At 49.4% G+C, this 12,500-nt stretch overlaps 6 protein-coding genes across 6 annotated transcripts in view; 2 read left to right on the forward strand and 4 right to left on the reverse strand.

Annotated features, from left to right (window-relative positions):
• Positions 1-558: 558 nt before the first annotated feature.
• On the reverse strand, positions 559-1,592 carry GUITHDRAFT_114531 (hypothetical protein; the record flags this gene model as incomplete). Its single annotated transcript, XM_005826253.1, has 8 exons — positions 559-632; positions 794-852; positions 905-951; positions 1,005-1,124; positions 1,175-1,285; positions 1,335-1,403; positions 1,453-1,519; positions 1,573-1,592. 8 exons carry the CDS (start codon positions 1,590-1,592, stop codon positions 559-561), a joined length of 567 nt encoding a protein of 188 aa, XP_005826310.1.
• A 1,728-nt stretch (positions 1,593-3,320) lies between these two features.
• On the forward strand, positions 3,321-3,887 carry GUITHDRAFT_114532 (hypothetical protein; the record flags this gene model as incomplete). Its single annotated transcript, XM_005826254.1, has 1 exon — positions 3,321-3,887. One exon carries the CDS (start codon positions 3,321-3,323, stop codon positions 3,885-3,887), a length of 567 nt encoding a protein of 188 aa, XP_005826311.1.
• A 362-nt stretch (positions 3,888-4,249) lies between these two features.
• Positions 4,250-5,579, reverse strand: GUITHDRAFT_164967 (hypothetical protein). Its single transcript, XM_005826255.1, has 3 exons — positions 5,416-5,579; positions 4,783-4,936; positions 4,250-4,737 (listed from the first exon to the last, which is right to left on the reverse strand). The coding sequence occupies exons 1-3, from the start codon at positions 5,559-5,561 to the stop codon at positions 4,330-4,332; spliced, it is 708 nt and encodes a 235-aa protein (XP_005826312.1). The 5' UTR covers positions 5,562-5,579; the 3' UTR covers positions 4,250-4,329.
• An 850-nt stretch (positions 5,580-6,429) lies between these two features.
• On the forward strand, positions 6,430-7,192 carry GUITHDRAFT_114534 (hypothetical protein; the record flags this gene model as incomplete). The annotated part of the gene is made up of 7 exons (XM_005826256.1): positions 6,430-6,545; positions 6,608-6,656; positions 6,709-6,796; positions 6,844-6,906; positions 6,955-6,996; positions 7,046-7,098; positions 7,148-7,192. 7 exons carry the CDS (start codon positions 6,430-6,432, stop codon positions 7,190-7,192), a joined length of 456 nt encoding a protein of 151 aa, XP_005826313.1.
• A 103-nt stretch (positions 7,193-7,295) lies between these two features.
• GUITHDRAFT_143539 (hypothetical protein) lies at positions 7,296-9,054 on the reverse strand (the record flags this gene model as incomplete). The annotated part of the gene is made up of 11 exons (XM_005826257.1): positions 7,296-7,394; positions 7,442-7,485; positions 7,528-7,589; positions 7,637-7,683; positions 7,739-7,819; positions 8,014-8,046; positions 8,096-8,158; positions 8,208-8,269; positions 8,319-8,394; positions 8,454-8,499; positions 8,597-9,054. 11 exons carry the CDS (start codon positions 9,052-9,054, stop codon positions 7,296-7,298), a joined length of 1,071 nt encoding a protein of 356 aa, XP_005826314.1.
• A 1,251-nt stretch (positions 9,055-10,305) lies between these two features.
• The window catches only part of GUITHDRAFT_143540 (hypothetical protein), a gene marked incomplete at both ends in the record, with an annotated part of 6,477 nt that continues 4,282 nt past the window's right edge, over positions 10,306-12,500 (reverse strand). Inside the window, 10 exons of the mRNA XM_005826258.1 lie at positions 10,306-10,372; positions 10,415-10,466; positions 10,571-10,649; positions 10,700-10,735; positions 10,784-10,839; positions 10,978-11,025; positions 11,187-11,511; positions 11,702-11,755; positions 11,909-11,967; positions 12,271-12,474. Of these exons, the coding sequence (XP_005826315.1) occupies positions 10,306-10,372; positions 10,415-10,466; positions 10,571-10,649; positions 10,700-10,735; positions 10,784-10,839; positions 10,978-11,025; positions 11,187-11,511; positions 11,702-11,755; positions 11,909-11,967; positions 12,271-12,474 (980 nt within the window). The remainder of the gene's footprint in view (positions 10,373-10,414; positions 10,467-10,570; positions 10,650-10,699; positions 10,736-10,783; positions 10,840-10,977; positions 11,026-11,186; positions 11,512-11,701; positions 11,756-11,908; positions 11,968-12,270; positions 12,475-12,500) is intronic.

The following is a 12,500-nucleotide window of genomic DNA, read 5'->3' on the forward strand; positions in this document are numbered from 1 at the left end:
GGGGGTTCCCTTCCAGCTTCCCATGTGTTGACCATCTTACAAAAAGTGAGCAGGAAGTAGGAGGCAATGGAAGAAGATGATGAGGAGAGGAGGAGCGAAGAGGAGAGCCACGAGTTGGGAGGAGGAAGTACAAGGACGAAGAAGTCGAGGGGGAGGATGAAGTAGAAGGGGAGAAAGTAGAAGGGGAGGATGAAGCAAAGAAAAGGAGGAAAGGAGGCAGGTTCAGGTGGTGTGGGAGGAGGAAGATGAGCAGGGTAATTGCGTGCGAGTTGTGCCTACCAAGTTGCCTTGGGAGCGAAAGGCAGCAGATTCCAAGAAAGGTTTAGGGCGACTGACAAGGAGGATGAGGATGAGACAAGCAAGCAGAAGAGTAAGTCACGAAGGGAGAATGAGAGAAGGGAGGAAGCAGCAGGGTCGAGAAAGACGGAAGGGAGAGGAGGAGGGAGGGAGAGGCGAGAAAGGATACAGGTAAGAAGCTGGAGCGAGAAGGGGAGGAGGAAGGAGGGTGAGGGGATGGAAAGTTGAAGAAAACAGTGCAGGGCATAGTATTAACGCTTCTTACTTGTTCTCGATGCGAGACAGTTTCAAGGGAGGAACAAAGGGACGAGCCGGGTTCGGAGGCTGTACAGAATCTGATGTGAAGTCGATTAAGAAGATTTAAGTCAAGGAAGCATCGAGATCATAGAATGAATGAAGATGAAGGCAAGAAAGAGGAGCATGCACAGGACAAGCTATAGAGTGTGCGATGATGAACTTCGACTGAATGTGATGCAATGAGATAAATATTGTTCACCTTCCAAATCTTGCCCCGTCGGCTGTGTAGGCATGATAGCACTTTCGTGTCGAGGAAGCCTTTGGGCATGTCATGATAACATGTCGCACATTTACCGGTCACCATCATCACCTGGTGCCATTCGATGACGATGGTGAGATGTCGTTGGGAAGTTTTCGCTGCGTTTTCACCCATGTAAGCGCGAGGAGAATAGCTATTAGCTGAACTTTACGTTGTTCGACATGTCAAAAGACCCCGTTCTTCTCCACACAAGAGAAGGATCAGCGTTGTTGGTCGGAGAATCAGATTCTTGATTGAACTGGTCATCAAATCTCGAAGCATCGTACATCATCTGCCAAGATCGCGATCAGCGACAGGCATAGCATAACAAGGCAAAAGAACCATCTCATCTCGAATCAGTTGCTTCAGATTTCGGAACTGTTGAAGGTTCTCATTGTTGGAAGGATCAATTTCTTCTTCGAGAGGTGTCTTCTCTGACGCTTTCTCCTGGTTCTGAGAGGAATGAATCACCTCCTGCTGTGCGGGAGGTCGAGACACATACCTGTGATCTTTTCTCTGCTGCTTGTCTCAGGAGCAGAAAGATGAGAACTACGATGATCGAGATGAAGATCTGAGCAAACCACTTCACTGATATGACTTTGCCCAGAACGAGATGTTACCGAGCTGAACAGCATAAACTTTGCTTCCAGAGCGCTTGTTTCAGCAAGCACCCTCTCTCGTACCAACCTGATTATATTTCAACACATCTGTGAGCAGAGCGCATCCAACAAGAGCATCACCTCTCAATATCTACATCCATCCTTGCTAGTTTGCTTTCTTGATTTAAACAGATATTCGTGTCGATGTTGATTTTGCTCGAAAGCAATGCTTGGTACGAAGCGTTCACCACAACTGCATGTATGTAATCTCAAGTTTGATGCTTCACATATCCAGTAGAGTTCATGTCAGGAGATTTCATGTAGACTTCGCCATTGTTGATAGCCAGCCTGTCGCCATCTGCAACAAAGGATTGATCAACCACGTTGCACTGCCAGTAGTGTCCTAAAACACTGCGCACTAAACCCAATGCTGACACTCTGTCAACAGCCAAGCTACATCCATCTGTTCTATCCACACATTTCCTTGTGCTCTTCATTCATCTGGCATCTTGTCATCACTTGATACTCTAATTCTTCACCATGCCACAAGAACCTTCGCTCGATCTCCCTGCATTCCCTTCTATTCCTCCCCGCACTCCATGGCTAACCTACCCCCACCCGGTATCCCGCCGGGAACAACAGTCGGTCCACCCCTTACAAAATATGTACCCCACCCTCTTTACCCAAGATTTATCTATCTCTTTGTACCCTGTGTCACATGCTTTCAACATACCCCACCCTTCATGACTACCCCACCCTATCTTTCTGACGACATGACATTTATAAATTGCGATTTATTATGATTCTTTAGGTCCCTACCACCCCTTTCCCTCAAAATTACTACCCCACCCCTACTTCCCCATATGTTAAGGACTTTGCCCTGTAACCCTCTTTTTTCCTATCATACTGACCCGTCATTGAGAAATTTAAATATATTTTGAGGACCCTGACCCATAGTCCATATACCCCCACCCTACCGCGTGAACAGAAAATAAACCCAACTTTCACCTTCGGCATTGTGAATCTTTTTGTACCACCCGACACCCACCCCCAAATTTGATATACCCCTAAATTATTCACCCCCACCCCCTATTTTACACGAAGTATCATAAGAGGACCCCCTTTTAAATAACCACAATTCTCTGGTACCCCTCCTTTGAATTCACCACCCTTCAGTACTCACCCCCACCTCGTTTCACGTATGGGATATCCTTTCTTTATCTCTGTGACATGGCTCTACCCCACATTAACCAGGAAATTAGGGGGTAGGGTGGTCTAAGACCGCGGGTCCCCGGAGTTCTGCCTAGGAGAAAGGGGTTGAAAGGAAGGCCAGTCTGAGATATGAAAAGTACCCCCACCCTAATTCTGCAAGTAGAAAGTACCCCCCCTTGAACTGAAGAAGTCAATCCGATGACAGGCAGGCCGCTGCGGCGCGGCCCGTACTGACCGTGACCCGGGCCGGCGCGGCCCGGGCCGCCGCCGGTCCGGGCCGGTCCGGGCCACGGCCACTTGAACTGAGAGTGAAGATTTAGTTAAATCAGACTGCCCTGAGGCCGCAGGACGTGTAGGAGATGTAGGGGAGGCAAGCAAGGGAGGTGGGTGCAGGAGAGGGAGGGGGCAGAGGGCGTTGGGAAGGAATGAGCAAGAGGAAGTGAACTCATGGATGTGAACAGATGAGGGCGAGGGGAGAGGAGGAGTGTTTGTGTGTGTGAGGGAGCGATTGGAGCAGATGACTGAACGATCTTGTGTGGTTACTGTGCTGTTATGCTGACTTGCTGCATACTCTAGGTCCTTTCACTTGCACTTGTCATCGCAGGAACATAACAACAGATGGCATCTTTCCTCTGCATGATTACTTGATGAGGTTGTGCAATAAGCAGCTTTCTTGAATGTTGTCTCAACAATTCATTGTGCCCGTCTCTGCGTTGCTCTCAGTCCTATCTGATGAATGTCGGTGGTCTACCTGCTTTCTCTCGACGCTGGTGCCCTTGGCAACTCTCCAGCAAGCATCAAACTCTCAGAATCCAGAAGATTCTCTGAGGTTCCTCCTGATCCTAGTCCTGGCCCTCTTCGTCGCAACGTTCGTGCAGTCCATGGTTGGAGTGCGGCAGGTGGTGAAGAGAGGAGATGTTGAAGGCGTCATCAGCGACCTCTTCTCCCTCCTCTTCACTGGAGCTGCTTCAGGGCATGCGATCCTTGCACTGAATGATCTCGGTCAACAGAACCAGTCAGCAGTCTTGTTTTTGATACTCCTCGACGGTGCACTGTTGGCCCTTGTTGGACATTTCTTTCTGAGAGGGACATGGCTGGTTGCAGCAGGCGTGCTAGGCGTGCTGTCGTTCCTACAGTACAGCAAAGAAGAGATGTCAAGGGTGCAGGAGGTTGCTCCAGCACTTGTCTTGTCGTGTCTTACTGCTGCTCCGCTCTCCAAGATCTACAACGACAACTTCGGGTAAGCGGCTTCGCAGCCTCTCACTGTCTTATCTGGTTGGGTTGTACTGACATGTGCTTTCCGATGAAAAGAAGAAGGCAAACTTCGATATCAAGCACGATGGCACCTCTGCTCTTGTTCGGAAGGTGGATACTGTTTAGCTTCGTGTGTTTCTTCTACGCAAGCAGGGCATTTGCTTTCTTCTCTGCCGTACTTTAGCTCGGAGCAATTATAATAACAAACGTGACATTGCCTGACATGTCTAGTGGCTGGGGAAGAGAGAAGAGTAGGAAACGATGGCCAAAATGCAGTCGGAGGCAGATGCTGACAGAGGGAGGGGATCAGAGGATGCTGCAGGACTGAAAGGATGTGATGAAGTTGAAGTTTGCTACTTGTGCTTTATACACGTCTTGGACCTCCAAGACAACAAGAGTTACGTGGCACCCCATCAAGAAAATTCGATTCATTCAACAGACATCCTCCGCCTCAGGCACGACCGGCATCTTCACATTGGAATCGATGTATGGAAGATTGAACTCCTGGACTGTGTCATTGCCCACGTATTGCACCTCTGTAAACTTGTCTTCACTGAAATTGGTCCTGTCCCTCTTGTAGAGCATGAGATGAGAAAACTTGAGCATTCCGGGGTATCTCTCAAACCCAAAGTTGTTGATGAAACGCAAGGCCGGAAACCTGGCGCTTTCAATGATGTTGTCGTTCACTCTGTACTTTTTCTTGATCTCAGGGACGAGTTCCTCAATCTTCTTCAGCGACCCTTCTTCAGGAAGGACAAACGGAGACACTATGAGCATTCTTGCATCATCCAAACTGGTTATAAGTTGCTCATCAGTCGCGGTGGCATCAAGAAACTTGACCTGCATCAACACATCAGCATCGTCCTCAGTCAAGTCATCTCTCACCCTCACGCCAGCTTTGCTAGCCCCCAACTGTGCTACGATGTTCTCTGCACAATCATGCCCCCACAGAACAAGGGAGTGCCTCTGCTTGAAGCCGACCTCATGAATGCCTTCAGCAAACGCGTTCACTTGCTTGTCGAGTTCCTTGTAAGTGAAACTGCAGCCCTTTGATCAGTTCTCGTCACCGAAGAGGATCAACGTGCACAAGTGAGACAAGCCAGCCTGTTCAACAAAGCGATGCCGGGAGGCAAAACATGCCGATCCGCACAACATCGCAACAAAGAACTTCGATTTTCTGTCATCAAGGGAGCATGCAAATTCTTCTCGAGATCTTAAGCAGGATAAGAGAAATGCAGCAATAGAAAATGATACACACACATTTTCAATTTGCAGGATTGTTCAGCAACCGGAACATGTAAGGGGAATGTAACAAAAAGATCAATGATAATGGAATTCTCAGACTATCCTCTCTTAGCAGGCACACCGCAGGTTGCATACACGCAAAGACAACGTCTCTTCAACTTCTCTCCTCAGAGACCAAAAATCTCCCAGCAACGTCAAGCTCGACACAGCCAACTGCTCAGGCAGCAGTGGAGGAGGCTCAGGAGGGGTTACGAGTGGGCAAGGGAGGCTCACAAGACAGGGTCGGCATCTTCTGTCGCCATCTTGAGCGCGTCCATGTGGGGGAACTCAGCACTCTTCTTCACCAAGTCCTTGAGAGTTCGGGAACTCGCAACGAAGGCCATCGACCGACGGCCGAGGACGCGGCAGAGGCGCGGCATGGCGCTGGTGAGGGTGATAGGGGTGGGGGTGGTGATGGTAAGCTCTTTTGGACGGGTACGCATCAAATCATATGAATTGAGGGGGTGGGGGTGATACAGTCTGTATATGGAAACGGTGGGGTAGTGATAGTCAGGGGTTCGTTCATCTGGTGTACGGGTTCTTTTTATATATTTTTTCATGCATTACCCTGGTAGGGTACTCAAAAGTACAACCCTTTGTGAAACGATGGTCCATAAGGTCTCGTAATGGGGGTGGGGGTACACATTACAGGGGTAGGTACACAAATGACCCCACCGTCCTGGTGGAGCAGACATTCCTCGCACCCTACCCCCATGGAGAAATATGGAGTTTACCCCACCCCCTATTTCCCCATACCAATGGTCCCCACCCCCCATTGTGAGGGCAAAATTGTTATTCATAACCCTACCCTTTCTGTATTCATAGTACCCTCACTGTTTGATAACCCTACCCGTATGTTTTTCAACTACCCCCAAGCTCTACCCCCTTCAATCCCCTTCCAAGATCCCCGACCGAAGGTATGAAGAGTCGAGATATGGCGTGCCTGGTTGCGGCAAGATGGCAAGGAGGGGATGCGATGAGGGAGAGAGGAGGAAGACAGGAAGGGAGGAAGGGAGGTCAGAGGAAAGGCGGGAAAATGGGTCGAGATTGCGGTAACCAAGTGAAGTGATGCCAGAAATATTTTCAGAGAGAGAGAGTGAGAGAGTATAACGTGTGCGACGAGTCTGTTGACGGAGAGAGATTTATCATTATCGAGGGTGAAAGTCATGTTTGTTTCCCCAGAGTGGAGCCCCTCATACTGCTTCTTTGAGGACCTCTCTCGTCCTTGATTGGTGGTGTGGTTCAGGAATGGGGGGGAACGCGTCGGTCCCACAAGTGCGAGCGAAAGATGTCAAACGTGCATCGGATATCAAGCATGGCTGGCTGTGCAAGCGCGGTCTTACCAACACTCAACTTCAGCGACGGTCAGAATGATAACTCAAGCTGTTTGCTCTTCCTCGTCATGGGTGGACTGACTCTGCGGCAGTTGGTGTGCCATACACGATCTGAGGCTCTACTACTTTGAGAACCCTCGAGTGAGAGCAGCTCGAGCTCAAGGAGCATGTTGACGCTGATGTCAATGTTCAGAGTGAAGAGCCCAAGGGTGTTGTGAACTTGCGGGGAGCGATTGTCTCCGAGAGCAAAACCATCAAGCTTGCAATAGAAATACAAACAGGTCAACACGTGATAGTGCGTCTTGCTAGCTTTCTGAGAGCCTTGCAGGTGCCTTGATTGCGGACAAAGGGGTTGAAAAGCGTACCTACGTCTTCACAACAGTTGGCTCAGGTTGGGTTAGGAGACCTCCATGACATGACATACTGATGCTCGGAACAGACGATAAGAAGATGAAGGGCGGGGAGGGAATGAGCAAAGACGGTGTGCTCACTGTTCGTGAAAGACATGGTTGTTCTGACGGGGAAACTAGAGCGGTTGAGACAGCAGCGCAAATATGATAGGGAAAACCTTGAGAAGTGGCTGGTGAACTAAGAAAGTGTTGTTTGTCAGCCATTGACATGTTTTTTTACAGAAATGGTTACAAGAAGAGACGGCCAAGACTTTCGCGCCGTCGTAGTTGAGATAGATAGTCGTCACTCCCTGCCTCTCAGTCGGAGCCTCACTGGAATCGTGCGATGCGGCTGATGGAGATGGGATGGCCTAGAGGGATTTTTGTCGTGTCAGCTCCTTGCGAGGAATGTTGGCTTGTAACATAAGCTACCGCAGTACGTGCAGGACCCGAAGAGCGTGTTGAAGGCTTGACGGCTGGTGGGGATGGCCTGCACCAGATGTCAGCTGATGCCGAGCTGAGCTCATGGCGCCGAACCCGCAGCCACTCGTAGAGGCAGGCGGCATGAAAGGGACGCGCGCCTGTAGCCAAGGCAAGAGTCAACTGTCAACCCTTAGATGCACCTGGTGGGTTACATTTGGAGTTGTCACAGACGATGTCGGGAATCTCTCCATCGAGCCGATACCTGCACGTATGACTTGAGCGAGGGAACATGTAACAAGCAACATCCACGTGTAGCAGATTGCACACTCGACGCTCAGCTCCTCCGCAACCACCGTCTGTTTGTTTGCCATCAGAGCCATTCAGGCAACGGACGTCTTGATGGTGGCTGACCTGCTTGGTGGGGAACTCGATCTCTAAGATGTTCTGCAAGTTTTGCAGCACGAATACTTTCATGTCCCAAAGCAGAAGCCTCTGATGATACGTGATCAGACGGAGGCGGGCACAGAAGTCAGGAAAAAAGTGGTTGAAAGGTGAGAGAGAGAGCGAGAGAGAGAAGGAAAGAGAGAGGGAGTGGGAGACGAAGAGTGAGCGAGTGAGAGGGAGGGAGGAAGTCTTGGAACAGAGGAAGTCAAGGGAGGATTTGAAAGGAGCTGCGAGGGAAGGACCTGGTTGAGTTTGTCTTTGAGTGGTAGGATGACCTAGATATCAAGCATGAGGAGACAAAACAAGCAGCTTGTGACATCTCACCGAATCAGCTCCGAGAAATCGAACTTCAGGCACACTCAAAGGATTCAAGATGGGTATGTCAACCTGCAACCATCAAGATAAGAGGTTAGCGCAGCTGATGACACTGTCGCACTTGTATCGAACAATGGTTCCCTATCGCGATTCTCCGAGACGCCAGGTCCCTTGTGGCAACACCTGAGCTGTATGATCACTCGACTCATGTCGCAATGGGAAGATGTTGTACTTGGCTCTAGTACCCAAGAGTGCTGATCAATATCGTCCAGCACATCCCATAGCAGCTGAAATTGATGTAGATGCTCCTGTAGAGACCAATATCACTCAGAAAAGCCCTGAGTTATCTGATCTCGCTCTTGTTCACCTCAAACTGTTCGATGACATTCCTCAAGGTATACCCGTCCCTCCACCTGGCCATTCAACACTCTCAGCCCACAATCTTTGTAATCTACTGATGCAGCAGGACGGTTGCCCGATCTTTTGACTTGCAACACAGCCAACACCTACCTTAGGATGAAAGGAATCGGTGTTGCCCCTCGGCATACTGGAGGGTCGTGTGGGTAGGACATGTTGAGGTCCACCTCGACGACATGTGATCTCTTCGCCGCATCCTCCACGGCAAACTTGACATTGTTAAAATCAGGATGCAAATCATGCACGCTGTTCCATCCTATCTCCTCAATCTCGGCCACAATCGCCATCATCGTATCAGCACGGGGCGGAACTCTCGAAGTCATGTTGCTGGCGACTCTCTCGAGAATAATTTCCAGCTCCTCCACGAAGCTCTCAACGGATTGACTCGATTTCAGTCTGTTGTTCACTGCGTTCATTTCCGCCCCTAGCACCTCGATCAAACCGTTCTCCATCTCTAGATGGAGTTTTCTTGACCCTGCTGTCTCTGATCTTGCCCTTGCAGTTTGCATCCTCCTCTCTGATATCCGAACGCGATAGCTCTCATCTTGCATGTTCGCGAAGCCACATTGCGCTGTACCTTCGAGGTCTTCAGGCACGAGCAGAAGGATTCCAGGCCTCCTGTTGGACCTGTTGAAATCAAGTCAAATAGAAGTATTTTGGCTGACGTTCTCCATGCTCTGATCTCTATCTTTATCTCGATCCTCAGAAATCTGCTCCCCTTTCCTCCTCCTTCCCGCTCCTCCCCGCTCCTCCTTCCAGCTTCCCCCCCCCCCCCCCCCCTTCTCCTCCTCCTTATCGTCGTCGTCGTCGTCGTCGTCGTCGTCGTCGTCGTCATCATCATCATCATCATCATCATCATCATCATCATCATCGTCGTCGTCGTCGTCGTCATCGTCGTCGTCATCATCACCACCAGCAGCAGCGCTTCCGCCATACCTCATGTTTGCTTGACCAGCCCACATCTCCTCTATGACCCGATTTGCCCTCATCCCCGTCCACGCCCACCTTCTTTCCACTTGCTATGCCAACCCCCTACGGTTTTGGGCCTAGCAGGGGGCTAGTCTGAGTCTGAGGGGGCAACCCGGATAGGAAATGGGGGGTACTTTTGTGGTCACTAGGTGGGTAGGGGTTATTGTAGGGGGCTATTCGTAGTCTAATAGGGGGTTCGAGGAATGTTGACACCGGTGTAGAAAAATCATGAGGAGAAAATAGGGTAGGGTGATATTAATTTATAGTTTAAGGTGGGTATTATATGCTGAAAAGGTAGGGTGAATTGTAATATATGTGGGGTGATCTGTACAGTGGGTGGTACTTCATACGACCAAGGGGTGGGATTGAGAAGTTCATTGATGGGTGGGGTGGTAGCGAGCGCGAGAATGCAGGTAAAGCGTGCGCGGGAGGAAGGAGGGAAAAAGGGGGAGAAGAGAAGAGAAGAGAGGGAGGAGGAGAGGAGAAGGGAATGTGCAAACGAAGCCAGGAAGTGTTATTGGTGGTCAGGCATACCGATTGCATGATCACTTTGTCAAACTTCCTAGAGTTGGAACTCCTCGTGCGGTCCTCCTGCCCCATAGCTTGATCGCAGTGTAAAGTTCTGACATGCTCGCTTGACATCATGCAAGTAAGCGTTATCGACACATGCACATACACGTGCTTGCTGTTTTTTCAAGCTTACGAGATTCTGTGGGACATCGCATAACATGCCGCACGTTAATCGGCAGCATGTCTTTTCATGCCCACTACAATGCAATCATTACGTGCTCTGGTTTTCGGCTCACCACTACCTCTGCAGGCTCTCCTGGCCATTAGATCGCAAGCGCCGCAAACTCTCGGCCCATTGCGAGGCTTCTGTCGTTGTCCTCAAGAGTAGTACTGAGAGGAGGGTAAGGAGAAGAAATCGAGGGAGGAAGAGACCTCAGGTTGCGCTCGAGCACAGCTCGTGCTGCATCCGTCGATGGAGTTCCAACTGTGAAGCATCAGCTAGGGAGGAGAGGAGGAGAGGAGAGGAGAGGAGAGGAGAGGAGAGGAGAGGGGAGGGGAATGGGGAGAGGAGAGTAGTGTAGACTTCACCAGCGAAGCAGATCTGCGCGCCGCAGGAAACATGCGTAATGGAGAGGTCCATGGGCATGCTGACTCGACGTGGTTTGGACTGGAAGGAGGAGGGAGTTCAGGGAGAGCATGCGGGTCAAGATATCTTACCGAGAACAACAGCTGGTCTGTGTCCGCTGCTCGCGCCTGTGAAGCATTGGAACGATTGCACAGGTTGAGGTGTCATGTTTGTACGTGATATCCAAGTTGTCCAGATGTCGCTAGTCCCCAGGTGTAGAGTTTCCCATCATCTGTGATGTATGTTCAGGAAATGTTTATGTATGTTCAGGAAATGTTTTTGTATGTTCAGGAAATGTTTATGTATGTTCAGGAAATGTTTTTGTATGTACAAGGTGTTGTTATTAAAATGAAATTCATCAAGTTTGTACCTGTAATGGCGCAAGAAAAACTCTCTCCCGCAGCAACCGTAGCCACATCTGCATCTTATAGAGATGTCATTGCTGAATTATCGTGCAAGCATGAAGAAGAACCAATGAAAACTTTTGTTGGAGCCTTGAGATGTTTTAGCTTGTCTTGCTGTTCCAACAGCTCCCCTGAAAGGACATTGTAAACGCTCTCAACTGATAATTGTTTGTACCAGTCCGCTCTGAAACATGTCGATAAAACTCGTCGTCGTCATCATCATCGTAAAATCGTTCATCTCGATTTCGAACGTCCTTGTCTTTATCATCCACAACAACAAGGTTGTCTTCGTTCCCGACGTTTTCTCCCCACCAATACAAGAAAGAAGTGCATCCCGCTTGTTTGTTCCCATCTCCTTGCTCCAAGTCTACATCATTGTCTGTGCCTGCTCCTTCATTCTCATCATCGCGATCTTTTGTGATGATGGTATTATGCCGCACTCCTGCTGCCGCATCCACAACCCTATCAAAGTTGAATGAGAAGGAAGCAAGAAAAATCCGCTGAAAGTTCACAGCAGAAACAATCAGTCTCAATAGAAGCCTTGCCTTTCTGACGGTGAAATTTCCAGCCGAAACGGGACATGCAAGAATTCTCCTTTGGGCTGGATGATGGGAATTAAAGATAATTGAGAAGTTAGAACAGAACGAGTGAGTTGCTGTTGTTGACAGCCATGCAGCATCTGTCAATTACCTCCTGTAGGTTGTAAGATTTCCAATCAACATCAGCGATGAAGTCGCCATCCACCTGAGAAGCAAAGAGTTTACAACGTGAATGATGCACAAATCTAACGCGATCACAGTGACAAACCAGGAAGATCAGTAGTTCAAGTACAACTTGGATCGGTCAAGAGAGGGAAAGTAGACAGACAAATAGAAGATAAGATAGTCCTCATTTCACCTTAGCCGATATCAGTCCGAGCCTCCCTCCCTCCATACATCCCCACACGTAAAGAAAACCTGAATCAAAGAAGTAATGAAATGAATGTCAACAATGACATGAAACAGAAATGAGAAAAGACAACGAGCAAAGCTTCGATTAGCAAATATGAAACGCTGAACATTTGCAACACGAAAGAGGACAAAATGTTGAAGAGAACAAAATTCTTGAGCAGAGCCCTTCCTGCTCCTGCTCCTGCCCCTCCATATCATCATCATCGTACTTATCATCATCAACATCGGCATCGGCATCACTATCACAACCACACTATCGGTATCATCTCAAACATCACTCTCTCAACATCTTCGAGCATCTCTCTTCACCTTCGACTGTCATCGCCATCGAATGTGCTTCCCCGCACGCAACATGTGTTGCTTCACAGCTAAGCCCTAGTTCCTCGCTCCTCGTGCTGTTCATCGTCCTCCAAACTTGCGTCGGGCGCGACACCATAGCTTCATTCCCATGCCCGAGTCGACCTGAATCGCCTGATCCCCAGGTGTACACAAACCCATTGTCTGCTAACATCACTGCAAGAAGAATGTCAATGTGAAAC

Source organism: Guillardia theta (genome assembly GCF_000315625.1).
Source record: "Guillardia theta CCMP2712 unplaced genomic scaffold GUITHscaffold_76, whole genome shotgun sequence".
Classification (NCBI taxonomy): Eukaryota; class Cryptophyceae; order Pyrenomonadales; family Geminigeraceae; genus Guillardia; species Guillardia theta.

Bases quoted from the DNA above. Each gene is read 5' to 3' on its own strand.
- GUITHDRAFT_164967 (XM_005826255.1), bottom strand. From the start codon at position 5,561: ATGCCGCGCCTCTGCCGCGTCCTCGGCCGTCGGTCGATGGCCTTCGTT. The intron at 4,937-5,415 runs GTGAGCCTCCCT...AAAGGGCTGCAG, and splicing joins GAAGATGCCGACCCTGTCTT to TTTCACTTACAAGGAACTCG. The intron at 4,738-4,782 runs GTGAGAGATGAC...GTGTTGATGCAG, and splicing joins CTAGCAAAGCTGGCGTGAGG to GTCAAGTTTCTTGATGCCAC.